General features: G+C 42.2%; 4 protein-coding genes across 8 annotated transcripts in view; 2 read left to right on the forward strand and 2 right to left on the reverse strand.

Moving 5' to 3' along the window:
- Positions 1–47: 47 nt before the first annotated feature.
- On the forward strand, positions 48–4568 carry aqp7 (aquaporin 7). Its single transcript, XM_029150924.3, has 6 exons — positions 48–359; positions 925–1051; positions 1125–1262; positions 1491–1609; positions 1712–1929; positions 2015–4568. Exons 1-6 carry the CDS (start codon positions 231–233, stop codon positions 2202–2204), a joined length of 921 nt encoding a protein of 306 aa, XP_029006757.1. The 5' UTR covers positions 48–230; the 3' UTR covers positions 2205–4568.
- Positions 2901–6036, reverse strand: tpgs2 (tubulin polyglutamylase complex subunit 2). Its single transcript, XM_055508682.1, has 8 exons — positions 5845–6036; positions 5645–5724; positions 5472–5559; positions 5151–5291; positions 4876–4989; positions 4601–4764; positions 3980–4194; positions 2901–3040 (listed from the first exon to the last, which is right to left on the reverse strand). The coding sequence occupies exons 1-8, from the start codon at positions 5918–5920 to the stop codon at positions 3007–3009; spliced, it is 912 nt and encodes a 303-aa protein (XP_055364657.1). The 5' UTR covers positions 5921–6036; the 3' UTR covers positions 2901–3006.
- Positions 6037–6119: 83 nt separating this feature from the next.
- On the forward strand, positions 6120–17862 carry kiaa1328 (KIAA1328 ortholog). Its single transcript, XM_029152019.3, has 12 exons — positions 6120–6243; positions 6609–6644; positions 6744–6979; positions 7098–7198; positions 7359–7474; positions 11421–11518; positions 12277–12638; positions 12789–13007; positions 13211–13306; positions 13453–13553; positions 13639–13747; positions 17457–17862. Exons 1-12 carry the CDS (start codon positions 6189–6191, stop codon positions 17683–17685), a joined length of 1758 nt encoding a protein of 585 aa, XP_029007852.1. The 5' UTR covers positions 6120–6188; the 3' UTR covers positions 17686–17862.
- Positions 17863–18024: 162 nt separating this feature from the next.
- Positions 18025–27863, reverse strand: part of celf4 (CUGBP, Elav-like family member 4) — a 66165-nt gene continuing 56326 nt past the window's right edge. For 2 of the 5 annotated variants that reach the window (XM_029152024.3, XM_029152023.3), the window contains exons 10-14: positions 27111–27173; positions 26540–26620; positions 25487–25570; positions 24460–24657; positions 18025–22860 (exon numbers count right to left, since the gene is read on the reverse strand). In XM_029152024.3, coding sequence (XP_029007857.1) covers positions 24530–24657; positions 25487–25570; positions 26540–26620; positions 27111–27173 — 356 coding nt within the window. In that variant the 3' untranslated portion in view covers positions 18025–22860; positions 24460–24529. Of the gene's footprint in view, positions 22861–24459; positions 24658–25426; positions 25571–26539; positions 26621–27110; positions 27174–27863 lie in introns of all 5 variants that reach the window. The other 3 variants (XM_029152022.3, XM_029152020.3, XM_029152021.3) reach the window with 2 other exon arrangements.

The following is a 27863-nucleotide window of genomic DNA, read 5'->3' on the forward strand; positions in this document are numbered from 1 at the left end:
GTGTGACAGGGAGAGAGAGAGCGAGAGAGAGAGAGAGATAGAGAGAGAGAGATAGAGAGAGAGACACACACACACACACACTCGTACACGCGGAGGAGAAGTCAGACGAGAGATTGCAAGCAGCAGGAAGCACACTTGCCTGTGGACTCTTCTTAAAGGGAACCTCAGCTGCACTTTCGCTGACGTACGGCAAAAGACAAAGGGCTTTAATCAGAGCGGAGGACGACGACATGAAGGACTTGGCAGAACTTGGAGCGTCTCAGCAGAAAGGAGTTAAAGTAGCGCGGCCCAAAGTTTGGCTGAAGAGTGAAGCGGTTCGCGTGGGACTTGCTGAATCCCTCTGCACATATGTCATGATGGTAAGTGTCCTTCAGCTGTGTGGCATCAATACTCACACTATCTACAACCACCGCGTGTCATTAATTATTACTGTCACGCTCTTGACGGCGATAACGCGCTCTCTCTCCTGAGGACGCGAGCGTGTTTCCCGGTCACATGACAGGGGTCCCGGGCGCCGATTGGCCGGATGGAGTGGGTGACCCGCGTGGGTGAAGTGGGTGTTACCAGAGGTCAGACTCGGGGCCACGCGAGTCACGTGTTGTCAGTCAGCTGTTGGGCTCAACGCCAGCACTCAGAACACTGGGTGGACTGTAAACACACAGACGCATGGCGCAAACACACGCTGTAGATAAACATGTGTCTGTTCGGAGGCCGGGAATCGGACTCACTCTTGACCTGAATACGCGTGACTGTTGCAGGGGGCCCGTGCTTTTCCTGTTTCCTGAACGACCGGATTTGCTGACTCAGCATTGTCAGCGTGACCACATCCTCCGTTATCGGGCCGTGACCTTGTTGCGCTTCTCATCCTAAAATGGTCCAGGTTCTAATGGGCTGTAGTCACCCCTTGGCTTCCTGTGTGTGCAGGTGTTTGGTCTGGGGTCCGTGGCGCAGGTAGAGACAGGACAAGGGGCCTTCGGAGAGTACCTCAGCATAAACCTGGGCTTTGGCCTGGGCGTCGCTATGGGGGTGCACGTCGGGGGGAAAGTCTCAGGTGCGTGGAACCGCTGAGCTCACACCTCCTCACGGTTCATCCGAGTGGCTCACGTGCTGCGTCTCTCCACCAGGGGCTCACATGAACGCAGCCGTGTCCCTCGCCATGTGCACATACGGGCGTCTGGCGTGGAGGATGCTGCCTGTCTACGTCTGTGCCCAGCTGATGGGATCCTTTCTGGCGGCAGGGACAATTTATGCCGTCTATTACGGTGGGAGCGCGGGACACGTTGAACCGTCCTAAAACCTATGCACACTGTAAAACACACATGAAAATCAACCATAAATGTCTCAACTTTATGTGCATGGAGCACTAATACATGTTCTGTAATCAAATCGTGTTAAACCTAAGCCAATAAAATGCTGCTGCAGAGAAAACAAGCTTGTGGTGAATGAAAACTAAGCGTGACTTCTGTGCGTCTCTGTTTGGGACATGGCAGAAGCCATCCATGATTACTGTGGAGGAAACCTGACGGTGAGCGGGGAAAAGGCCACCGCCGGCATCTTTGCCACCTACCCTGCACCGTATCTCTCTCTGCTGGCTGGATTCTTTGACCAGGTACTTTTGGAGCTGGACTGCAGATGAGTAGCTGCGGATGAGGAGCCTCCGATGATCACGCGTCCCCGTGCGTTTCACGCTGTCTTGCTGTGACATCTCCAGGTGGTGGGCACTGCAATGCTTCTGCTGTGCCTGATGGCTCTGTCCGACCAGAGGAACAAACCGGCCGCCGTGGGCAGCGAGCCGGTTGCAGTGGGTCTGCTGGTGCTGCTCATTGGCATTTCTCTGGGAAGCAACAGTGGCTACGCTATCAACCCCACCAGAGACATCGCACCCAGGGTCTTCACTGCCGTAGCTGGCTGGGGGGCGGACGTGTTCAGGTACGCGGTCAACATTTCCACGTGGAATGTGCTGAGAGTTTCTCTTTCTACTGCTCTGCGTATGCCTGTTTTCTGAATCACACAGGTTTGGAAACGGGTGGTGGTGGGTGCCTCTCGTTGCGCCCCCCATTGGAGGGGTGTTAGGCGCTGGGCTATACAAGGCCTTTGTGGAAATGCACCATCAACCCATCTCCGGACAGCTTGAGAGGGGGTTACAAGAGGAGAGCGCCCCTCTGGAGAAACAACAGCACACCTCTGTGAATGTATGTGTGTGACAACACCAACGAGGTGACACAATGTAAATGTGTAAAACTGACTTTCAAGACCTGTTTTCCCTTTAAAAAAATATTTTTTCTTTCTTTCAATTTGTAAATCACTTAAAACTAAAACTTCAGACCTGCCCAAAACTTTGAAGCATTTAATTATCAGGATTTTAACCTTTTAAATGCCAGTTGTCATATTTAAAGTATTGCTCATTTTTTATGCAAAATAACTAAACAAAACCAAAGCTAACCCTCCATAAACTAAATAGCAAGAGGATGGGGTTTTGGCGGTGGTTAGAGTCTTAGAAAGGAGAAATATGAATTGATAAGATAAGAAATAGATAACATAAGAAATTGGTTTGATTGCATTAGTATTTTTATATGGTGCCAGATGCGCCCTCTGGAGACCCTCGTGGCCAAAAATGCCCCATAGGCTTCAATGTAAATTATGTTTTTTAATCTTCCTGCCACTACACAATATTCGACATTTCTATTGTATTTCACCAGATTAGGGTGAAACAAAAGCGTTAAAGATCGCTAGCTCATTATTCAGTTAAGTTAATTATAGCAACTAAAACAAAAAACAACAAAAAGGCAAAAACAAAACTAGAGCCATTTTACTGGCATTTATATATCATTGTTTTATTGAGGCAATAGCAGTTCATTCAATTTTGTTATTATCCCAAATCCTACAGGGGTCCAGATACACAGCTTGACATTAACAGTAAATGTGCCTTTAAAAAATAAACAGTCTACTGTCTAAAGACAGTAGAAATTAGCCCATTGCACATTAAAAGTGCCACTAAACTAAGGTTTAGGCACTTTCCAACAATCCATTGCACAGAAGCCTAGAATCAGAAGTATATATTATTAGAATCACTGCTAAACACCACAATTTACACTTAAGAGCTTGTCCGTAGAACCAATAATACAGATTTAGTAATTGTGTTACTTTGATTGCTCAAAGCTGTTTAGCTTTACATATACTTACATATAACATACAATATGTTAATGACTGAATGTTTAATACAAAAGCTTTGAGGCACTGTTTGAAGACCAGTGCTGGTTTCCACTGCAGCATGCATCATTTACAGTATAGTGAATCACTGGTTCTTATTTTCTGTATAATCACCTGTAAAATGATTCCAGCTGTGAAAGTATGTGAACTGCCTTTTTCTGTTGGCTTTACAATCACAATCAAACCTCTAATGACTTTGGATATTATTGCTGGAGTATACATTCACATGAAATGTTTACAGGCCAAAGTAAACCAAACATAGTCATAATGAAAACATTTACACACTGTAAAGGGTAGAGAAAGATTGGTTATAGAAGTGTTACAATCTGTTACTGCGTCAGTATTGTCTGTGCTATGTCACCAACACATTTCCGTTTTCTAAATTGATTGGTAGAAATGATTTTAACCAGGAGGTGTCACTAGTGAACACTGAGTTAAATGAGGCTGTGAATAATGAATCAGTTGCAGATGTTACGCTGCAGCTTCAGCAAGCCTCATTTACCTTCACTGATGCTCAGCAGCAAAAGGTGAATAAAACTGCATCATAAATAAGGTGAGAAGCACTTTTCATGTGCTACGTGATCATGCGTTTAAACAGGAAAACTAGAAACTAGATGTGCATCTATTTATTTTAAGATAATCAGATTTATCAAACTTTTAAACAACATTGAGTGCACAGCAGTTGAGTCCAGCCAGTGACGAAACCGCTGATGGTTCAGATTCATTCAGATCATGAATGACTAAAAAGCTTTGTCAAAGGGAAACTTACCGCTTTGGCCCACTGTGTCTCCCTGCACTGCCTTGGCTCTTGGCAGTGTTCCCTAAGCTGGACTGTGTGGACTGCTTCTTCTTGGGGGCAGACACTTTGGCTTTGCCTTTGAAGGCCTTTATAGGGTCTAGCTTGTTAATATAAGAATCTCCTGCTGGATCAGCTGGACTGAGTTCACAACTAAAGGTCAAGGGTTGGTACAGAGATGCCCACTGCTGGAGAGAGAAAAAGATATAGATAGTTTAAGAAAACGTATATAGTTATGTGCCAAAAAAGCAGAGGGCCGAAAAAAAAATGTAGCCACATTCCTACCAGCTATGAAATTTACCATGTCACCTTTGTACACATTCATTTACTGCACAAATCCTGAAATCTCTAAATAGACTGTGAATATTCTATTTTAGACAATGAGCTTAAACATGTCTATGTGTTGTGTTATGTGTATATAATTAAGTATTATAGCATAATGTAAAGGGAACAGAATAAATGAAATGCATTGTCTACAAATTACATGACTTCAAATTTTGTTAATGTCACAAAAGCCTGTAACACAACTTCAGTATGCTATTAAAAAACACATGGTTTCGAGTGTGGAAAATGTGATGTCTTAACTGCTGCTACCTTGGCCTGTGGGCTGGGGCCGTATGGGGTGAAGGCATACTGCCACTCAGGCAGACCAAGGTGGGTGATCATCAGTCGGTAGTAGGAGGTGAAAGTTGTCGTTAAAAAATGCCAGCACAAAGAACGATCAATGAACCACATTTCACTCTGCTGAGCTACAACACCTGTGAAACACAAAGCAAGCTTCACAATAATCCAGAATAATTAGACGACAAATGGAGAGTATTTTCCTCTTTTTACAACAAACACCAAACAACAACACATTAAATAAAAACCTGGAGTGCAGTTTTTGTAGACTAGACAAACTTTGCCATTCCCACCACATGAATCCAGCTCGAATATGCGGCTCCGGGAGTCAAAGTGGGGTGCTGCAGGAGCACGGGCTGACCCTGGTTGAAGATGCAATGAGTATTGAATAAATATGTATTTTGACATCAACCCTTGTTTCATTAGCATGATTTCTGCACAACTGAACACGCGCAAACACACTTAAACTTAACTTGGCACACTGTAATTGCTGAGCTGTGCCTACGGGACGAGTGAGTTTTACCACTTTCTGAGCTGCTCTCCTCCCAGTCCAAGTCGGCCAGCGATGGAGCATTTGGAAGAGAGAAAAGTGTCGCTGGTCGGAGCAGTGGGCACAGCCTGGCTACGCTGTTGATCATCATGTGTCCTAAGGGAACACGCTCATCTGATGGACAGGAATAAAGGAAGGAAGGATGTGATGTGATGTGACTAAGATATGACATAGCCTTGACAGCACCATTTGGGTTTAGTATATTAATACTAATATACTATATTATATTATATACTATATATACTAAATATGGTATACAGTATTAGTATTATTAAGGAACATAGGCTTGCTTACTGTCCAGTTTAACGCTCCAAGTTAGTGTGAATCCATCAGTTGTCAGATAGAAATCTCGCAGGTCTTCTGGTAATATACAAGTGTTTTTCTGGGGAAGAAATACGGCTGGTTTGTTATAAAGGTAACAGTTACTAAGTCCCAGACCTTGACATCCATGAAGTGATTCTGTGCACCTGTTCCCACGATAACAGGTTCCTCTTCTCTGCAGGCTCCCTCTCCGCGAAACGCACATCGACCACGCCGGGCATGTTTTCTGGTGCAACAGGGACATTTAATAACACGCATTATAACACGCGACATGTTTGCTACTGTAGCTAACACCAACGACCGTATCATTTGCTGTTTTTAGAGTAAGAACCGCATGAATACACACCGAGTATTCGAGTAATGCCGAGCGTGAGCCTCTCAGCAACGCCTTTAAACGCCAAGTTGTCCTTTATTTCCTCCATTTTTAGGATTGTAATAACACAAGTAAAGAAAACCCCGAGGGCATCATCTGCAGCTCTCGCCTCTGTACCATTCACCTGACTCCAAAACACACATCAGCCGAACAGGCACCGGAAGCGACGTTCGTCGTTTGCCTTAAGTTTAGACCAATAGAAAAACCGCAGTTTAACAGTTTAACCAATCAGCTTTCCAACTTTGGCGAAAAAGGCGGGACTTAAAGCCCATAGCAACGTTTGGTTGCTTGGGAGTGGTGGCGGCGGTTGATTCAACATGGCGGCAGCAACAAGAAGAGTTGAAAGTTCGGGGATATTTTGGATGAATGGAGGTATCTGCAATTTTACGGCATTTTATTCACTTTTTTGCCTATTGTCCCTTAACATTAATCGTACTAGTGGTTGTCAAAACTAAGCCGATAAACTCTTATATTGTCAGTGCCGAGATTTAATTCTGAGGAAGTGAGACAGCTACGCTAGTTAGCTAACTGTCAATTAAGTTGTTGTCTAAATGTTAAAGACAGATTTTCCTTTTTGAGACAAGTTGTATTCTTAATTTATATGTATCGTAATTCTTAAGCACGCGACTTAACACAGAGGCTTCTGCTGCAGCACTAGAACGCTATATGTCAAAACGCTTGTCAGTAACGGTTTTTACTGACAGCCCTGAACCCTTCTTCTCTTCCCATCCTCGTAGCGTCCGATGACGAACAGCCATTAGCCTATGTTCCTGGTGAGTGTTAATAATATTTTGGACACATTTTAAAGAGACAGCGGCAGACTTTGCAACTCATGTTTACGTCTAACAAACTTTACCAACGAACCGTTTTAGGAGTGGACACTGATCTAATGCCAGGCAGCATCAGTTTCTCCAGCAAAGGAGGAACTAAGACTCGAACCAGACGTTCTGCCTACAAAAAAGAGGCTACACTGAAGAAATCCAGCAAGACACATGTCCACTTACAAAACGGGTCCTCCATTAAGGAAAAAGCTTGCCAGAACATTGCTGCTGCTGCCAGAGATCACACTTCCTCCCCAACCCTGGAAACGTTTCTCCCTCCATCACAGGTAAGCTTTAGTTTGAGTAGGATATTTTCTCTACATTAATGAAAGGAATGTGGGAAATCTGAATACTTGTACACAATGAAAGAAGAGCATATTCACTTATCACATATTCTCTGTACAGGTAATCTCTGAAGCCAGCAGAATTCCGAGCCAGGTTTGTTTAAAGGACCTATGTGCTGAAGATAAGCGGCGAATTGCAAATCTCATCGAAGAACTCGCCAGGTAGGCAGCAGTGTATGACGGTGAGCCCTGAGCCAGCGCTGCTGTGCATATGACTGTTCTAAGCTGAACAGTTTAAAGGGACACCTAATTTACATTTTTAATGTTGTCATTTATAATTGTAGATCACTTGTTGATGTGCTGTTCTTTATTTCCTGCCCAGAGTTAGCGAGGAAAAAGAGGAGTCAATGCAGCGTCTCAAAGAGGAACAGGAAAAGTTTGAGTGCAAGATCCAACAACTGGAAGAGCGAAATGTGTTAATTGCACAGGAGAGGGAGAGTATCCTTTTTAAAACATACGCACCAATTAAAAACAAAACACTTTTTTAATTTTTGCTCTAGCTTTTGCTGCACTTCTAATTGGCATGTCCTTGCACTTATTTCGTTTCGTATTGCAAAAAGCATTACTGGTTCAAAGTATGAATCTATACAGGTCTGTTGATACATAGGGATTTGAATCACTAGTTGTGTCTGAACTCTCTTTAGGGAATATAGGTATGTTTAATATTTTGGAAGGATCAGGTTTTGATTGCTACAAATCTGACATTTAATTGCTGGTAACTATTGTTTTTTTGTGCTGCTCCATGAGAATGTCTGCAGGGGGCACTGTTGTCTTGTGTAAGACGTTGCTCAATCTTTAGCCAATACCCTTCAATTTTACACAAAAGGCATGGAAATAGAGCAGATGCATGTAAATTATTTGATGCCTGCTGCTGTTGTGTTTTGCTAGTATTTGTGGCTGATCCATTATTGTGTACACAATCAATTTCATGGTTGGAGCCATGGCCCCAAACTATCTAAATCATCTTATCGTCCAAAGATGAATTTTGCTGTTTACCGAGAACACTATGGTGTTTGCTTTCACCATGTGTGTTTGTAACCCCTCCTGGATGCTGAGCATTAACTTTGGAATCACTCATTTTGTCCTTACACAATGAGAACAGGTGGGGACGCTGAGTTTTGATTGCCTACAACAAATTCACTGGAGTGAAATATAGTGATAGTGTGCTGCCACAGTCCACATATTGTGTGTACAGCAATTTTGCTCAGGTCAAATCAAAGTATGGCCAGCAGTCAATTTAGGTTAAAAATGCTGTGAAATATGAAGAGTAATTGACCCAACTGGTAAATTGCACGATTGGCAACGGCGGCGGGGAAAATTAGGAAAGCACAACTCAATTAAAAGCACTTTGGCTCGAAGACTTGGCATTTACACCAAACTTCTAAACTCCATTAAAATGGTATTTGAGAGGAAAAAGCATTGGGATCCAAGCACCTCAGGGGGCATAATGTAGTCTTTTAAAGTGCGTGCAAGACTCACGAAGGCTCTTCTCAGGCATAAGGTTCCAGCACTTCTCCGAAAGGTTAAGGAGACACCAAAGGCAAACACATTGAATGAGAGTCTTGTCAAGTCTAATTCCATTACGCCTGAGCTTATCTTATCTAACCAAGATTCAGGGTTGTCAGGAGTATAAAGAATGTAGGGCTATACCTTAGCCCCAAGCCACCTAGGATGAGAGGGAAAACACACCCTTGATATTTGGGTGTTCAGCTGACATTTGGAACTGACTGGCACAGTGTACTGAATTTATGTTTTAGAAAGGAAGAATGCCTTTTGTACTTCAAGGCATGCTTGCATGGGTAGAAGTCAAGGTGGTGTTATTAACACAGTGCACCGCTGTACTTGCTGTATCCAGGGGAAGGCACAGCTGGTGCTACAGCTAATGCCATCTATTGAGTTGGAAACAATTGGAGGGAATCCTGAGGCCATGAAGAGAAGGGAATAACAGCCATGTTAGGATATGTCATTGGAAAAAGCTACATGTTGTGATAGAGGATTGCCAGAGCCAAATCCATTTTTAGCCTCACAGGTTTTAGAGGGATGACATTTACAATGAGGAAATCTGGTTCTATCAAGTGTGCTTTTTCTGATAAGCATACATCAGAAGGTTGCTTTGGAGAATTCATATGCCCAGCATGCTGTCATGTGTTGTCATGATCTGGTCTGCGTTGTTTGTAGCTTTCATTCAACAAATGTGATGGTGAATCCAAGGGCTGTAAGGTCTGCTTTAGTGGAGGTGTTTGAGTACTGTCTGAGTTCCCGTAGTTCTGACAACTTGAAATGTTATTGTGTTGAAAGTCTTTTTTCAAAAATTAGGAAATTCTCTGAAGATGAAGAACTGAAAATAAAGGAACAAACGGAGCTGCTGTCATTTTAAATTTGATCACAAATGGGATCACAAGTAAAAAGCTATACACTGTTTAGATTTAAAACTACATTTAAAACAAGAACTATGTCTTGGTTCATTGTGTGGCTTGCACTTAGTGGCTCTGCAACAGTTATGTGAACTGTCTTTTTCTATTAATCCCTCATCATTGCTTCCACACATTCATACACATCAGTCTGCGCCCTCGTTTCCCTCACATTCCCGCTCAGACTCAATCTGTTTGGCACAGTGTGCTAAAGCAGGCTTTAAAATATTCCCCCCTCCTGTGCAAATTTGTTCCACCTTGAAGTGGATTTCATTATTTCATTTGAGCCTCAGCCTGACAGGGAAGTGAATCATTTTGACAGGCCCTGTCTGAAGCGTCTTCAACCCAAGCCCTTGATTCTGAGTATTTTTGGTACATGGGAGGGAGTAAGTCATTGTGGGCCCTTTGCTGCTCTGATGTAAACTAGGATTCTGAGTGCTTGGTGGTCACTGGCTAGTCCAAGGCTGAAAAGGAAGCATGCTTTGTTCCGATTGGGGCCGAAGAAGTGGAATTTTCTCTGTATTATCTGGTAACCTGTTAACTTATTAACAGTTAACTGATGCTATCAAGACACTATGATCCTGTGAACATATTTGTCCACTCAGTGTGTATTGTGTATGGTCTACACCATACTCAATATGTAATAGGCTTTGTTCTCCAGTGTGCTACTCTAATAACATTGAGACATTAGCTTTAAGAGAACTTTTCAAATTGGGCTTTAATCTGTTTAAATATGAGCCTGGTGCATTTCTTGAATCAACACAACTTTCTACCTTGGAATAAGGTGAGGTATGGCTCTATAAGCATATTCACTATCTCCCTTTCAAGACCCTGCATAAATAGACCTCCCAGCACCCGTTTACACGATGTGATGTCCTTCTGATGTCCTTAAGCTTACCATATAGCACTACGTCCACGGATATTATCAGTTTAGTGGTAAAGGAGTCTTGGTTAGATGGAGAGTTCAATCAAAACATTTCCTCACATTTTCTCAGTGTTTATGGAATTTGCTGCCTTTGCTTGGTACCTAGTTTTCAGTTCACAGCTGTCCCTGCTTTCTTCTCTCCCTCTCTCTCTTCCTGTGTTTCATTTTCACTGCCTGATTGAAGTCTTCTAACAAGTAAAGTGTTTTCTTATGGAGTCTTCCACCAGCAATTTTTTAATAAGACTATACTTTGAACTTTGATTTTTCTTTTAAAATGTGCTTTTTTTCCAAACTGATGCTGAGAAACTCATCAGCTGGGTGACCAGGGCCACCATCATAAAAGATATGGCCTGGAGGAATACACTTTATGGTCAGCTTGGGTAGGAGTGTGTGCTTGCTTTATTGTATTTGTTGTGTGTGCTCCGCTTACATTGCAGTTGGGGAATTTTGTGTGTGTGTGTGTGTACTAAAAGAAAGTAAGAGGCTAGGCTAAGGCTGATTATTGAATGTGTCTGTGTGCAGTCTCTCAATTCTCATGCTCATTATCTTTGTATGTGCTGGTGTGGCGTGGTGTTGCCACTGTCATTAGTGGGCTCCTGAGGCGCCGCAGTAGTTGCGCTCCAGATTAGTTTTTCTGCATCTGCCAGCTCTCTGTCTGGCAGATAGCCTGGCACGGCACTGCCCAGTTCAGCTCAACACAGCTTGGCCCGACCCAGATGGTGAAAGCTCTCTGTCACAACAACAAGTTTGATTTTTCTGGCTCCTATTCCCTGTCTTTTCAACTGTTGTTTTCTCTGCTTTTCTCATCCAATGTGTGGAATCAAGATTTTATTTGTCAGTCTAACTCCAGTGTTATACTTGTTTTTTCCTGTTCAAGCAAGAAAACCTTTTTTCATTTACCTAAATTTGCTAATTCGTAAAAACGTTTTAAGACGTGGCCTTTTTTTTCGCAATGCGTTTTTGTTACTTCACTCTAAAGATTTTTTTGTGTTCTGTTTAGTTTTGTTGTTCTACAACTTTGTTAGTATCTTAACCACTGGATCTACAGGCCTGCAGCAGCAGTACAAAGAGTGCCAGGAGCTTCTTGGGCTCTACCAACAGTACCTTTCTCAACAACAGGCTAAGCTCAACCAGTCTATTGCCCAGGTCAGCCAAGTGCAAGCCCGCAGCAATATGTGTAGTAAATGTATATAATTATGTGTGATTAATACCAATTCGCAAGATTTGACAAGAATGCAACACTCTGAAGGTCACACTTTGAAAAGTGACGGTGCCTCTGTTACTTCAATCCGGGCAAGAACAGGTGACTTTGTCAACCTCACCGTCCCATGATGGCTCTGAATAATGTGTGTTTGCCTGCTTTTTGACCCATAGCAAATTAGTCACAGTCCCGTCTCCAGTCAACTATAAGATGGGCTTTCCTCCTCGTGTTTATCTCATAATGTTCCTGACCTTGACTTACCTACCAATTATTCTGTGCTCCGTTAAAAAATGTTCTCATAATCTTGTGGCCACAGTCCAGTTTACAGTTTTGAAAGATGATTTGAGTTTATGCTGGTATAAAACGTAGAACCCTCTAAAGATGAGGTTAACAGTGGGGGAGGCAGGTCATGTGTATATTGACACATTTTGTGGCCCTTAGAGCAGATTACTACAGTTCTCTGTAGTTATGAAGGTTAATCAGAAATTTGTGAGAGGATGCTGGGATATGTGAGCTCCTTTTTAAGCAAACAGCAAAGGCTTTACATCAGCCAAACAAGCAATGAGCAAATAAGGCCGGTATTTGTACCTTTTTAATATAATCTAGTTCATACTCTGGTTTTTACAGTGCAGTCTTGGCAGTTTTGTCTAAAATACCTAAATTGGCCAGAATATGACAATTGTCTGCTTTGCTGTCTGTCCAGGTGCTCAGTACTGAGGAGATGCCCAGCAGAACGCCTAGCAGAAAAGTTGATGGGTCACTTTTTGATGGCTCATATCTCAGCCTTCAAGTGCAAAGGAGCGCTGATGAAGGAAGAGCAGTACAGACCTGCAGCAACCCTGTCTCTGTTTCCTGTGCTACTGCATTGTGTTCAACCCATGGGCAAACCAAACCGCATAGGAGTGATAAAAGAGAGTGCACTGAGCCACACTCGCAGTCCTGCCAAAGATGTGAGCAATGCCAAGTCCAAAACAGTGTCTATGGAACGCATCAGTGCAGAGGCTGCAATGGCCCTCATCTACAAAATGGACAGCAAGACCGCTTTAACAAACGCGACTGTGAAAGGTATAGTAGGACTCTATAGGGGCCTGACGACTTCTACTACTTGAATACATTTTTTTTTACTTTTCTCTATTTTTTTATAGTCATATTCTATCAGGACAATGAGGAAGAATGTTAGGATATTATGTAAATGAATCACGTATCCACACTCAGGCTTCAGAGTGTGAATGCCATGGGTTTAATGAGCGAGGAAACCCTGACCAGACCTCTGCTGGGTCACGAGGACTGGGAGGAGAAGAGGCATCAGCTGCTGTTGCAGAAGATGCAGTTGGAGACGGAGAGAGAGCGGCTGCAGGCACGGCTGATTGAGCAGGAAGAGAGGCTCAACAGACAGCATCAGCAGCTACATCAGACGCATCTTGATTACTCAAGGTATAAATATGCAAGCCACAGAAAAATGATTTGTATCTGGCTCAATGCGAGCTAAAATATAAGGGCATAAATCAATAATGACTTCTAGTATTTAGCCACTAGACGTAACTACATAGTGAAGTATCCTGTTCCACTTTCCTTCTACTGTGTTACTACAATCTGGCCTTTTCTCATTTATTATTCTTCCCCTATGTTCTTGTTAGGTTTGAAAAAGCTACTCAACCTGAACTTAGCAACTCAACCACTAGGACCGGAGAGCCACAGCCGGAGGGTCCCTCCCACCAAGATTTACCCTCCAGGTAAACATGGTAGACAGGAAGACAGATACTCAAACTGTAGGCAGATTCTCTTGTGGTCTCTTACACATTCCTACATAAAACATCCATACACATAAAAAGTCACACACATCAAAGTCCGATTTATAAAATGTGTCTGTACTCTGCAGTGTGGCCCAAGATGCAGACTTACCTCCTACAGATCAGCACCTGCATGAAAAATGCTCACAACCTGCGCCTACTCTTAGAGACAGTGGTATCCACACAATTGGTGAGCTCAGATATTGCATGCTGCTCATTTCATCTGTGCTATTGTTTGTTCTAATGGAACACCACTTTGTGTTTCTGGACAACAGAGATCCATGAGCGATCCAGAAGGGACATGGCCACGTCTCCTGCAAAGTCACCCACAAGCCTCAGTAAGCCCACCTCCGTCTCTACAACCCAGAAAACACCAGATGCCAGGTAACACATTAGTGACGCTGTTTATCATAAAAAATTGTAGTGGTTTGTACATATAGTTAAAATCTTTAAACTGTTGTTAACGTTTAACAACAATCCAATCTAGTATCACTAGTTCTGACCTTTCTTGAAGAAGTCAATATATTTTGTCTACATCCTCAACATTTAAAATATACTGCAACCCAAGAATGAAAGTACAGAGTTTAAATGTTTACACTTTTCGTGCCTTAGTTGCTGCAGTGTTTCCAGCTAAATGATGACTTTTCTTAGTCTAGCTAACTTTTCGAGCTGTGAGAAGCTAAATGAAGCTTTTTTCCCGGGCTAGCTAGCGCTGCGGCCAGCCTGTCAGCAGACATGCTGCGTTCCATTAGTCGGCTTAGCAGGGACCCTGCAGCAGGTGTAATTGAACAGACTTCTGGATGCACACACTGCCCTCCCTTCTCTCTCTGCCACATTAATGAGACAGAGAAAGCAAGAGTGAGGCAGAGATGTTGAAAGCGTGTTTGAGGGTGAGTGAGGGGTGAGAGCACTGGATAAAGTGAGAAATGGCAAGCAAGGTTGAGATGAATAGAAATAGAAATGGTAAAAGGGGGGGGGTCGAAGACATGGATGATTCTCTAAGTGCAAGCATCAGACTTCCCTGAAAGGGAAAGGACATTCATTACCTTATTCTTAGACCCTTTACATGGAAATATAATTAACCTTACAGTGTGTGTGCATTCGCCTGCCTGTGTGAGGACAGGCTTTAAAGCTACATCATATACCAGGAAACACTTTGTAACAGCATTGATCCAGACTTTATTTTCCAGAAACTATCATTTCTCGAGCAGAATTTGTAACATTACATTTCCTTTAGCAAAAACAGTGGCTGTCTTAAGATACAGCATCTGTGAGACAGCTCTCTCCTTATCCTGATTCCTATTCCCTAACCCTATTTCTTCAAACAGCTCAAAGTTCCGATGAGTTAACTCCTAAACGAATCAGCGTGGTCCAAGTTAAACTGTGAGTTCTGACAGATGCCCATTAATTTCAGCCCAGGACCCAGGGTATCAGATCTTATTACCATCCATTTACACATCCAAAGCCTATTAAAATTGTTGGACTCTTAGCTACACTGCCGGTAATGAGGAAGTCTGCCTCCCAGATGCCTTTTGTGGTTTATTTGGAACATGTTTTTTCATGTGCATCTCTTCACATAGTTGTAATCCTTTGGTAATCCATTGATTCGGATTAGACATATGCCTTTTTTTGCTGTTGTTCAAAAATCAGCAAACGAAACACGTAAATAAACATTAGTTAATTCTACAAGAAACATATGTCAACATATTGTTTTGACCACTTTCAGTTTTTACTTAACAAAAATTAACATTTTATAAGAAACCGAAAAGTATAGTTCTTTTACTTTAGTTAAAAAACAATGTGTATCTCACTGTAGGCTTTGGCACCTTACCTGAACTCTGAGCAACCACATGCCCCTCGTGACCATATAATCTTAACCAGTTCAATCTTGAAATGCAAATAGCTGGGGGTTAACACAAAGTGAACTTCCTAATCCCTTCATGAATCCTGTGCTGGCCAGTAATGAGAGAGTTCCGGTGCACCCCGCCCATCTCATCTCCATCTCTCCTGCCATTGCCCGCCTGCTATTGATTGGCTGAGATATTGACATATGGGATATACGTAGTGGCTATCATAGGTTTTTTACCTTGCTGTTTGTACAGCAAATGGAAAGGGGCACTGTGGCAAAATGGCTGTCTTTAATGAAACACCGGCGCTAAATAAGCAGTAAAAGTTAAGAGTGGGAAGGTGGTGGTTTTGTAGAAATTGTATCTGGCCTTACAGAGCTTGTAAAGAGACACGCCATATTGGTGCAGTGGAAGAATAGGGCCCAAAGGTCTTGCACTCAGTAGGGTACATTGCTATATGTACTCAAAGGATATAGGAAGTCTTGTGCTGTTAATTATGATTTGCTTTCTAGTTCTAATCCAGCGTTTACAAAAGCATTTATTGAATTAAATGACATGATCAAATGAAAGTTGATCTTGTGAATGAAGAGTCACTGTAGTATTAATAAAAAGAAGACACTGATCAAAGTGGTCCAACACCTTAGGCCCAAGGCTTTATTTTTAGAGTGACAGAACCCTGTGTTCCTGTTACATTTGTCCATTCATTTTCTCTTTATGGATGCAGTAGTAAAATAGATTTCGCGAGACTCCCTTGGGGGATATTAATATCAAGCAGCCATTTACAACTTAACCTCACACTAACTGAAGCCAAGAAATGAAGTTCTTTGTTGTGCTATATACCACTCTAAAAATCTGTTGGCATTTTCTCCAGCTCTCATGCAATCTCTGTGCCACCACCACCGCTCCCTCACCCCCCCCACCCCACTCACCCCCATCCCTGCCCAAACTGTACCTCTACCCCCAGCACTCTCCTTGTTATAGATTGTGACCGCCGGTAAGTGATGCATTATTCATTACCAACATGTCGTTTGTTGATGGATGGCTGTTTGAGAGCCCTGTCCGTTAAATAAATCAACAAATAAAAATGCAAATTCTCACATTTCGAGAGAAGGAGCCCAGCCAAAGTCCCTCCCCCACATTCCCTTTATGCCTTCCTCTCTTTCCACAGAGCTGCACTTGCTTCCAGTCCACCTTTTGCGAACATGCACACACTCTGGTCCTCGCTTTCACTCTTCCTCCTTTGCCGCTGACAGGCAGAAGACCAAATTAGGAAGACAGATCTACTCACTTGAGCTTCAGTATCTTTTTAGTTATCATCCCTGAGCTGACTTAATGCTCATTCACTTTCTCACCCTCACACTCAAACATATGCATGCATTAGTTCATAAGAAAAATATAGCCTTATCAAAGTGACTTAGGTGCTGCATGTCTAATGTTTTTTTAGTGTGGAAAAAAATGACACCCCAAGGTCTGTAGTTATGTATAGTTAAGTGTCTACGCTGACCACCCGCATGCATATCAACAAGTACGTGCCAACGATCGTCCTTACCTTGGAGAGCTGTGTGCAGAGCAGCATGATGCAAATCGATGCAGCTTTAAACGAGCAGAGAATTATGTTGGCAACATCAGTGGAGCGTGCTTTAAAGAATTCATGTTTTGTATCTGAAATGGCCGTCGTTCGGCTGTGTATACACTGAATAATTTATCAAGCCAGCCAGACTGAGGGATTGAATCTCTATTAGCTTAATCTCCCCCGTTTTGGTTTATTTATTTCACTGCACATTCTCTCATTTCTATTCCGAGAGAGAAAGCACTAGCTTCTCTCTGTCTGTTTCTCTCGCACCTGAAAGAAACCGTTTTTCTGCCAGGACGCCCCAGTAGTTTTTGACTTGTTAACACTGATTGTTAGGGTTCAGCATGCACTTCAACAAGAAAAATGTTGTTAACACTTACAACACACATTTGCTTTGACATTGTGCGTGTTAACCGTTGGAAGGTGAATAACAAATATTTTCGTGCAAGCATTGACATCAGCTTTCTGCGTTCGTGCTGTTGCTTGCTTGATTTGCTTCTGCTCTCATAATTGTAAGGTCACACAGTGGATCTGGCACTAATGAAACATTGGGAGAAAACGTATCTGAAACAGCTCCACTTTATTATAAATGTAATGTTAGTTCAACCTTAAATAACATTGCTATGCTATTGTATAAAAACAAAACAAAACAAAGTTTTACTTATTTTTCCAGGATGGACTTTTCTGTGGTTGAGTTATTGGATATGTTAAGCCCCGTCCCTGCACCTGAGCAAAGCCAGCTGTCCACCCGGAGGACCACATCGGCACAACGAAGGCCAGCCCTCACTGCTCCCAAAGCAGTGTGCAGAAGCCAGCGTACTCCTAATGGACGTTACCCTCAGAGCTCCCAGCAGGACCTAGAGGAAAGCCAAATACTGGAGGATATTTTCTTCATTTACTGACAAAGAAGTAAACAAGGTGTTGGAAAAATCATTTACTTGAAAATCACCTTGTTTGCCTTACATTTTATAAATTGTTTTCTGCTAACGTTCTTAAATCAGAATGATCATGATGTTGTATATTGTAATGTAGTTATGTAGTGATTTTTAATGTAAATAAACCTAAATGTCACAGTTGTACATTGTCACTCAGAATTTGTTTTATACATAAATTATATAACGTAGGTCATTCTCACCAAGTATATAGTCGGTGGTTTCAAGAAATCTGAAAGAGTTGCAAAGAAACACAATGAAGCATGGACAATTTAAATAAACAAGTAAATATGACACAACACAGGGCACTTTATTCTAGACTGTGCTTTATTATTGGGCTAAGCTGAGACGCATCATTCATTTAAAATTACAAAAAAAGAGTCCAGGGGACCAGAGAATGGTGCAGTCTGGAGAAACAGGGGCGGGAGCTTAAAGCGCACTGCCCAATCAGAATCTTAGCTCATCAGGAACCCGGCAAAGCTTAATATGCGACATTCATTTCCCCCTCCTCCGTACTGTATGTGCTGAAATTGGGAAATTGATTTCCAGAATACTTTCAAAACCATATAAATTAAAATGTTTCTAGCAACACTACTTCAGAAATAAAAACCTCAACAGCACTAGAAATTATGGTAACTCAGTTTTTTTGATGAGATAGTGCAGTTCTTATTGAATTTTGCTCTTGGTAGAACAGATCAGTTGAACAAGATCAGAGCTCTGTCAAACAATACAAAGCAGAGGAGCAAATAACAGGAGCAACACAAAAACTGGCATTTTATGCATGCAGTTAATAAAGGATTAACATGAAATCAAACAGTAGCTCATTACAAATTTGCAACTTATAGGTCTTCTGCTGTAAATACACATCTAATTGAACATTGTTAAGAGCATGTTTTTAACTAAGAAGGATTTTGACTTCAAAGCATATCAAAAGATTTCAGAAGGGAGGCAAATGACAATGAAAGTGAAAATGTTACTCTTCCCAATACAGCATTGACTGTTATTTTTTTAGAATAGAATAATATGAATTAATAATTACAAACATACGTAAGGCTTTAGTATTGCACTGCATTGTTTGGAGTCATTTATCAGCAACAGGAAAATGTAAAATCAGTCTTTTAAGTTGTTTAAATGGTACCTTTCACTATCTAAAGCAGTAATATGTGATGTAGTTATACAAAGTAGCTCAAGCAAACAGATGAGTGGCAATAATAGAGCTCAGATCTTGAATCGAACAGCACAAATAAATAAATAAATACATAAATTAAATAAATAACTTAAACAATTAAATAAATATTGTTAAAATCTGTCTTTGACATCACTTGGTCAATAGGAGCATTTTTCTCCATCATCATCAAAGAGGTGCTGAAGGCATGGTCCTGGAGACAGGAACGATGATCATCTGTGGACCACAACGGTGGCCCATTCATGTCATATAAAAACTATTTGGTCACATACCAACTCATAGAAAAATAATGCCATGAAAGCATGCATATCATCTCAGACATGACTCATAAATAAAAGTCTAAACAAATAGGTCAATGAAATGAACCCCATCAAAGTAAGTTTCCTAATAAAATAGGTCAATGTGCCTAAGCTCTAACTGAGGTCAATGCTCTCCCTGACTGTATTCTGGATAAATGCCTTGGTCAGGTCCTACAGTTTGTACCGTATCCTAGCAACAATTTTTTTTGTACCTGGTTTTAATGAGCATTATCATATTTTCATTCATATATTTTTTTAAGTATTTAAAGTACTTTATCCAGTCCTTGTAGATAGAAGTAAAAGTCCTATAAAATATGCAAACCTATTTACAGAGGAAAACAGAGCAAAAAAGGAAACAATTTACAGTATATTCATTATTTATGTATATATTTATATATTTATATATATATTTATATTCAAACTTCTGCTCTGTTTCTTCTTTTGAACCACTACACTTTGTTCTACTTTTCTCGTGTAAACTTGCAGCTTTAAGTCGCAGCGAATGAAGATGAGGCGCTCGGCATTCTACCCCCCGCGGTCACTGCTGCTTATTTCGCTCCATGTAGAAACGTGGGATCGGTGACGGACGTGAGTGATGGCTCTAACAAATCATTAGGCAAGCGCAGGCCGTGTGGGCACCTATTTCAATTTCCTCGGAGCAGCGGCGAGCAGTCAGAGGGCGCACAGTGTGGCGATCAGGGACTCCAGACATCTGACATTTAGCTTCACTTGTTACTGTTAGTGCTGACAGTTCGGGTGGATGTACAGGACTTTTTGTACCAGCCCACTATAGAGGTGGTCAAGGCATAAAATGATCAGAGTGGTCATCTGGTTTGTATTACATGCCGTGTTCGGGACATTGTTATGTGGCGCACACAAACAGAGGCATCCTGGGATGCGATAGTAACTAGCGGGTAGCGTCTCGCTGAATCCAGAAGGTAAATGTTAAAATATTCAATCTGCTTAAAAAGGTTAGATACAGGCGCTGGGGACATGGCATAATGAGCAGTTTATAGGAAAACTAGTACCAGCACCCAACAGGAAGCACTGTCTTCCAAAGTGTCATATAGCCTTATAAATATTCATATATATAAATATTCATTGAGCAATCTCCACCAGCAGAAGATGTGTTGAATGCAGGGTCCAACTCTGTTGACCTTTTGCAGGCATGTATAGTAGAAGTTTGCCATTTCTGTAGATGGTTATGAGAAACTGTATATGTTAAAGCAATATGAAACCAGCCTTGGTGATAGAGCAGTTGTCGCGGATAAATGGCTCGTTATTGCTTCATTTGACAGTTTCGTCATGTTTTTATGTTTGTATTTAACTCCATGATGACATATAGCATAAGGCAATATAACAACTTCTAAAGGATATGCTTCATGTCAAGTATTACCAGCAGAGAGCCACACGTTAGCTGCTGGAGGGGAAAGCACGTAAAAGCCTGTTTATCTTAATCTGTTCACACGGACGCCAGCACTCAGCACTCAGATTTGACATGTTACACACCTCGCTAACTATTAATACCTAATGCCAGGTCCACCAGACCAAGAATACTGTACCAGATTTAACTCCGACCACTGGGATTTGTTCACGAGTCCCATGCACACAGCGTTGATAGTCAGGACCTGTGCCGACAGGTTCACCTAATGCCCGCTTTTATGCGAAGTGTAATTGTGTGAGACTACATTTGTCCTAAAATGAGTTTCTCCCCAAAGACGATGATTGACCAACAGTGGTTGGGCTGTTGGTTGTGTTGGACATGCACTGGAGCTCTCTACGCGGCTGAGGAATGATATGGATCTGGCTGTAGTTTTGACATCATAATAGCGCGTTGGCTGCTTGCAGTCGTGTGTGTTCAGTTTTTTTTTTTCTTTGTTTTTCTGAGAGCACAGTGCTTGATGGCAGATTCTGCAGGTGACAAGGCACACCTTGACATGGTGACAGCCCATACGCTACATGCACTTTACTGAATGCAAAAAAGAGCAAGGGTTGTGAGACATATTCATTTTGGTTCAAGTTTCAAAGAGAAGTTTGTGTATGTCAGCGTGTTGCTGTGTGTGTGTGTGTGTGTGTGTGTGCGTGTGTGTGTGTGCGTGTGTGTGTTTGAGTGTAAGCTCAAAAGATATGTTTGGAATAGAGTCGAAGATAATTGTCCTTTTCCTCTAAAATCATTTAGCCTGATTCTCTTAAAGCCTGCTACTGAGATGTGGCTTTTTGCATTTTCAGATAATATTTACACCATATGTGTTTTCTCACACATGTATCTTTTAGCAATATATCGTGTGTCAGCATATAATTAATCAGAGATAGGAATGCCTGCAGTTTAGGGAGCTGCCACGTTTGCGATTCTTCCCAAGCAGAGCAATGTTTCAAACTCCCGCTAAAATCTACAAAAATTACAGCTCAATGTAGTCAGTAGCCGTTCTATATACAGACACACATATATAAAATATGTGCATATAAATACATATATTTGTTTGATTAATATCTATTTATCCATATATATTGTATATATGAATACATTTGCTTGAATGCTTGTTATACATATATATGTACTGCAAATATAAACAAGTTCATATATCTCAAACGTTTCCGATGTTATTCTATTTATGAGGTTAGGATGTCAAGTTAAAAAAGATAAGGCTGTGATACTGAGCAGCCCCTCCCATGCACTCGCCATCCCTCCCAAGACAAAATGAGAAGAGAAAAAAATAAACATTTTGAGTAATTGTAAACTAGCGAAGTGAGAGACCCCATTTGGTCGTCTGAAATAGTTTTGCCTGTATTCAAAAAGCATATCAGCAATATATATGTATATATACATGTGTTGTATATATTTGAAATGTACACTTCTTTTAGGTGCAACTCCTCAACCAGTTAACACTGACTGAAAGAGACGCAGTGGTCCGAGTATATTAGAGCTACAAGTCCTCAGCAATAAAAATGTTTGGTCTTTTGGTCCCTAAAACAACTAAGGAATGACAGGTAAGACTCCCTGGAGACCGTTGCTATGGCTCTCCTTGGCAACGGTATCCCCTGGAAACGGACAGGCACTCCGAGCTAAAGATGGCCATCCCAAATCGAAGCCAATTTGTGTCCTGAAAATATCACATTCCCTACTTAAGTGCTCTCTCCAAGAGTTTGTCCCTTTTTGTTTCAAGTCTTATGAATTGGTCTTCAAACGTTAATTGCCCCAAACGCAAATCATCTTACAGAAAGATCTCCTACGGCAATCCTCTACTGAGTTTTTAAAAAGTTCGTTTTGTTCTTGTTGGACTTTTGACATCCATACTCCTGTTAAAAGTTCAGTGGGGTTGGTCGTTGTGAGTGGGTCTGACATTACTTTTTTCCCTCATTGTTCAAGTAACAATGTTTTTTGTGGTCCGGAAAAAAGGTAGCTGTCATTCAAGCAGGGCTTTGTGGGGAAAGGGGCTGTGTATATGTGTGCAGAAGAAAAAGGTCCCGGGGCGAACCGGGCCGGTACCAATGGGCTCTGAGTTCCAAAGTTTTAGTACATCCAAAAGGAGGCGTCCTCCACTCGGCCGTCACTCTCTCTCTCTTTCTCCCTCTCTCCCCTGTGTTTCTGAAGCAGCCTCGGTGGTCCAGATGTTGAGTTTGCACTCAGTGGTGTCAACATATGATTCAGATCAATAAAACCTGAAAAGGAAGAAAAAAAGTGTCAGGAGCGTTACATCAACGAGCGGCGACCCTGATTCACGGCACAACGTCATCAGCTGTTTGTGTGTTTGCTTTGACTTCACCGGCGGCTTCTGTTTTTCTCGGGACATTGGCGGTAGTTTTATTGGCTGCGCCCACTGTTTGTGCAGTGCCTCTGATTGTTTTCCCATAGTCGGCTTTCTGTTCTTCGTGTTGATTTGTCCATTTTACCAACAAACACAGTCTTTGCAGGTAAAGCCAGAATTGACCATTTAGAGCCAGTAATTAGGTGCTACGTTATGGGCTGATGCTGAAATTGCACAATCATAGCCACGGCCGGGTTGCTGATATTTGTAGGTGTGTGTTTAAAGAAGCTGGAGGTACAATACCCTCTTATTTATAGGACACTTGTCTCCAAAGCTCTAATGTTGTAAGTTCTGTTAAAGGTGGGCCAAAATAACTTTTCCTGAAACATTTGTGATAACCAACGCTTATTGCACAGTGACTTAATTTATCCTCCTGGCAGTTACACAGCCGTAATCGCACATGTCTGATAGCTCACTACCTACATAATGCATTATTATTACATTCAGATTTAATATTACTGGGAAATGGACGCATAAAAACAGAAAACGGCCCGTTTTTTGAAACCGTTTCAAATCCTCATGCCCCCAGTCCCAAGCAGGAGGCTGCGAAAATCAAAAAGCAACCATTACGGTGTTTCTGAGCTTCTGCTGAAAATGTTTTTGCTACATCAGGAGGCCGCGGCGCTACACACTTTGTGACACATCCGCGTGAGATTGCGCTATTCTTCCTGCAGTGATATGCCTCGGGACAGTGTCTGGTACGGTTCACTTAGTTTGTGAGTGGGTGATAAGTTGCCCTTGAATGGAGTCATCAGTGGTGAATGAACGACACAGCCCAAACTCTCCATCATACAGATGAAGGAAGCAGACAAAGAGGAACAGCACAATTACCCGCCTGAGGGGTAATAAATGCCTCTCCCTTGGAAGCCATTCCTTTCTTGTGCAACACATTGAACTATTTACCAATTATCTTTCACCCACAGGGTAACACACGGGGTCACTCACTGTAAAGCTGCAAGGTTACATATAAATAAATGCCGTGCAGCTTCAACTAATTAATACTAGCAGTAATGCAGAGTCAGTCACCGCATGTTCCTTTGATACACGCCCGTACAGTACATTTTGTGCAGGGATTCACTCACAGCATACAACACGCGTCTTACTCCAAGTGAGGTGACTGTACCAGTTGGCGAGGCACTCAAGTAAATCTTATACAGTAATGAGTCTTAGTGTCACGGGTGGAATTAATATTTATAGATGCCGGAGTAAAACTTCATCACTATTCTTTACAAGCGCTTCGCAGATGATCAGCTAGTTATTAGGCATCTGCAAATGTTTTATGACATTTATAAAAGGTTACGGAAACTGCATCAGGCACAGCCATAAATGAGTTTGCCATTTGAGCATTTGTCAATATAATGTTCCACTGGTTCAGTTAATCACTTCTCAGGCTAAAGTGGCAAAAAAAAAAAAAAAAAAAAAAAAAGGAAGCCTCCACGTGTGTGGGCCTGACCTGTCTTTCCCTGTGTGCGACAGCTGCCCCTGCCGCCATGATGGCGGGCGGCGCCTGGCTGGGGCCGGGGCTAGTAGGGGCGGTTGGCGTCCTTCGGCCGCTTCAGCTGCACCTTGAGTCTTTTCATGCCAATCTGGAAGCCGTTCATTGACTGGATAGCAGCCTGGGCGCTGCCGGGGTTGTCGAAGCTCACAAACCCTGGGGGACGGGCCGGCAGAGGGAGAAGGAGGGGGAGACGTTAGGTGAAAAAAGGCCAAGACGAGCCGGGCTGACGTGAGAATGGATGATGAGATGACGCAGCCTTTAACGTGTACTTTGCGGTCAAAAACAAATGTGATAACTAACTAAAATAAGCATTAAGATTATCACTAAGCTGAGATTCTGTATCCACGAATGTCTGAACGAGAACAATATGCTAGGTCACGATAAAACACAGAGCATGCAGCAGAAGTCACAGTCTGGTAATGGGATTTAAAAGTTAATATCTAATCACAAATTAAAAGCTGCATCTCAAAAATTGCAGCGTGAATAACAGCGTTTCTGTTGAGTTGCGTTTGTAAGCATCAGCTACTTTACGAATGGGCTGCAACTGTACAGGCAGATAAATGGCTAGTGAGACTGGAAAGCTGCATCTTTTCATGCTTTAGCAGCTGTTATATGCTTTGCATGCATTGATGTTACTCTAAAGGTCACAATTACAACCATATTTGTATATACGTATGTATAACGACATGCAAATATAGGATCAAAACATCACAGTTTCTTATGATCACAATAGTTGATGCAGCTTCCAAAGCCTCACTGATTAATAGAGGACAAATTCTCCACTATGTTTTTCTTTTTAAAGCAGGGGTGTTGGGAAGTTAGGACGGGGGTGTTGACTGTGGTAAAGAAGGTGATTAGTAAAAAAGAATAATATATAGAATAAATAACCAATAATCTTTTGGTTTTGTTCATTTTTACCCACCAAAGCATTTACTTTGGTTTGTCGCCCGATCCACAAACACTTTGGAGGAGATGACATTACCGAAAGGCAGGAACATCTGCATCAGCTCTCCATCCCCAAACTCCTGAGGGAGGTGGTAGATGAACAGGTTGCAACCCTCTGGTCCTGCACACGGAAACAGAGAGAGAGAGAGAGAGAGGAGACAAGGAGAGAAGGGGGCAAAGGGTTATATTCACAATCATCTAATATGCCTTAATCGTGCTCATATTTGCAAAAGGAAACTCTGGTTTACACCATTTCTACTCCACACATTGATCTTCGCAAAACCCCTCTATGAACATTCAAGGGCCATAACTTTGCTCATAAGTCATTTTTGTTATCTTTAATGTTCAGTTAAATTCTCCTTATTTTTTCCTTAATGTGGAAGTGACATTTATATTAGTGTGGCAGTTCATCTTCAGGGTCTTTAAAATATACTTTGAACGTGTTTTTTGCTCCCATCGAGTGAAATGCCTGGTGTCAGCGCTGCAGTAACGTGGACGTGCAGCGTGTACTCATTAGTTGGCGGTAATTTGGGGTTTGACGGTTTGACCCGTAATGAAAAACTCAAAGGTTCTTTCGGGCTTCTCCGATCAAAGGACCATTAAATGTAGAAGCTGCAAAGTCTTTGCTGCCGTTGTTGGTAAAAGGATTGGAGTTCTTTTCCACAAGAGGGCACTAAGGTTCCAGGCATGAGTGTCCTGCTCCTGCAGGTCACTAAGTGCATGAACAGGTTTCTTATTAGTCCTAGTAAAGTTAGTTACAGCACAAGCAGCTGAGATAACCACTGTATGAAGACTATAATAAACTATAATAACCGATGGCCTGAATATGATCATTTCAGTCTCATCTACTAAATCAGACTGATCCAGTATTTTGTGTTTTATTGTACTGAATATGACTCTTTTGACAGATGTTAGTGACAAGAAGTAAATTTATGCCAACATTTCTTGGGTATTTTTTAGAAGTTGCTGTTTATTCCTTGTCTGTATAAAAGATGAATGGAGGAGACATAAATATGAGTAAATGTTTGCAGCGTTCATGAATATAACGTTGAGCTGTGTGTGTGTGTGTGTGTGTGTGTGTCTGCGTTACCTTCTCGTTGCTGCTGTGGAATGATGGGAGGAGGGTGGGGGAAGGCTTGGCTGATCTGACCGTATGCAGCAGGGTAGGCTGCTGAGACACACACACAAACACACACACACAAACACAGCGCAGATCAGATAACAGTCATGACTCCACACACACACACACACACACACACACACACACACACACACACACACACACACACACACACACACACACACACACACACACACACTCTACTCAGATACATACAAACAATGTGATATATGCAGGGGCACAGCAGGCAATCGATCAGATAACAGACAATGGAGTACATGCTGCTCTTTCTCTCTCTCTCTAACACACACACACACACACACACACACGCACACACACACTCAACACAGCGAGAGTATAAATTGATGTTGATGCTGGAACACTTAATGTTACATGATCAAAATTCTAATTTAAACAAAGGAAAATCTTTATCTGTGCCGTTGTCATACCACCCGTTTCTTTCTTTCACACGCCGACTCTCACGGCTGCACACGCGCACACAGACACACGCCACAAATCAGCGCTACTGTGACGGACAGACCTGCATACTGCTGGACTCCTGTGTAAGCCTGCTGGAGAGGATCAGCTGCAGTGGGACTTTGAGCTGCTCCAACAGAGATGCACAGAGGAGACGGAGCAGAAGGAGGTGGTGATGGAGGGGAGGTGTGTGTGTGTGTGTGTGTGTGTGTGTGTGTGTGCGTGTGTGTGTGTGTGTGTAAAGAGAAGGGGAGAATGTAGATGGAGGAGAGGGCACGACAAAAGGTAATATACAAGAGAGAGAGAGAGGCGCGGTGAGAGGAGAGGTGATGGAGAAAAGATCAGACAGGAGGAGAAAAGCAGAAAGGTTAGAGAATCGAGTAGTGTGGCGTCAACTCGCTCTCTCGCTCTCGGGAAACTGAATTCTGAATATTTCATCTAGCTTTTTAGTCAGTGTATTTAAGCTTTTTTTCTAAAGAAACTCACAAAATAAAAGGAATCACAGTCAAAACAAAAACAACTCACGATTGTGCTGTCGCCACAGGAAGGAGGGAATCTATCCTAAACATGGGCTCATTATGCTTAAATCCTATACAGAATCATATTTAAAGCTCCCACGTTTGACATGAAAGATGGGACGAGAACCAAACATGCTCATATCTGCACATGCTCCATGCGTAGCAGACAAAGGTTCACAGAAAACAGTGAAGTGGGAACATTCTGCCTGAACACACTGGTAAATAACAGGGGCTGCTTATTAACATCCAGGACACTCCATGGACTCTAATACTGGCTTTAAGTGTGAGAGTGACTGTGT

Source organism: Betta splendens, chromosome 5 (assembly GCF_900634795.4).
Source record: "Betta splendens chromosome 5, fBetSpl5.4, whole genome shotgun sequence".
Taxonomy (NCBI): Eukaryota; Metazoa; Chordata; class Actinopteri; order Anabantiformes; family Osphronemidae; genus Betta; species Betta splendens.

Coding starts and splice junctions, on each gene's coding strand:
- aqp7 (XM_029150924.3), top strand. CDS start 231: ATGAAGGACTTGGCAGAACTTGGAGCGTCTCAGCAGAAAGGAGTTAAA. Junction 1,263..1,490: donor AATTTATGCCGTCTATTACG/GTGGGAGCGCGG, acceptor GGGACATGGCAG/AAGCCATCCATGATTACTGT. Junction 1,610..1,711: donor TGGCTGGATTCTTTGACCAG/GTACTTTTGGAG, acceptor TGACATCTCCAG/GTGGTGGGCACTGCAATGCT.
- kiaa1328 (XM_029152019.3), top strand. CDS start 6,189: ATGGCGGCAGCAACAAGAAGAGTTGAAAGTTCGGGGATATTTTGGATG. Junction 7,475..11,420: donor AATTGCACAGGAGAGGGAGA/GTATCCTTTTTA, acceptor CTGGATCTACAG/GCCTGCAGCAGCAGTACAAA. Junction 13,748..17,456: donor CAGAAAACACCAGATGCCAG/GTAACACATTAG, acceptor TTATTTTTCCAG/GATGGACTTTTCTGTGGTTG.
- tpgs2 (XM_055508682.1), bottom strand. CDS start 5,920: ATGGAGGAAATAAAGGACAACTTGGCGTTTAAAGGCGTTGCTGAGAGG. Junction 4,990..5,150: donor GGAGAGCAGCTCAGAAAGTG/GTAAAACTCACT, acceptor ATCTTCAACCAG/GGTCAGCCCGTGCTCCTGCA. Junction 3,041..3,979: donor AGACACAGTGGGCCAAAGCG/GTAAGTTTCCCT, acceptor TTCTGATTCTAG/GCTTCTGTGCAATGGATTGT.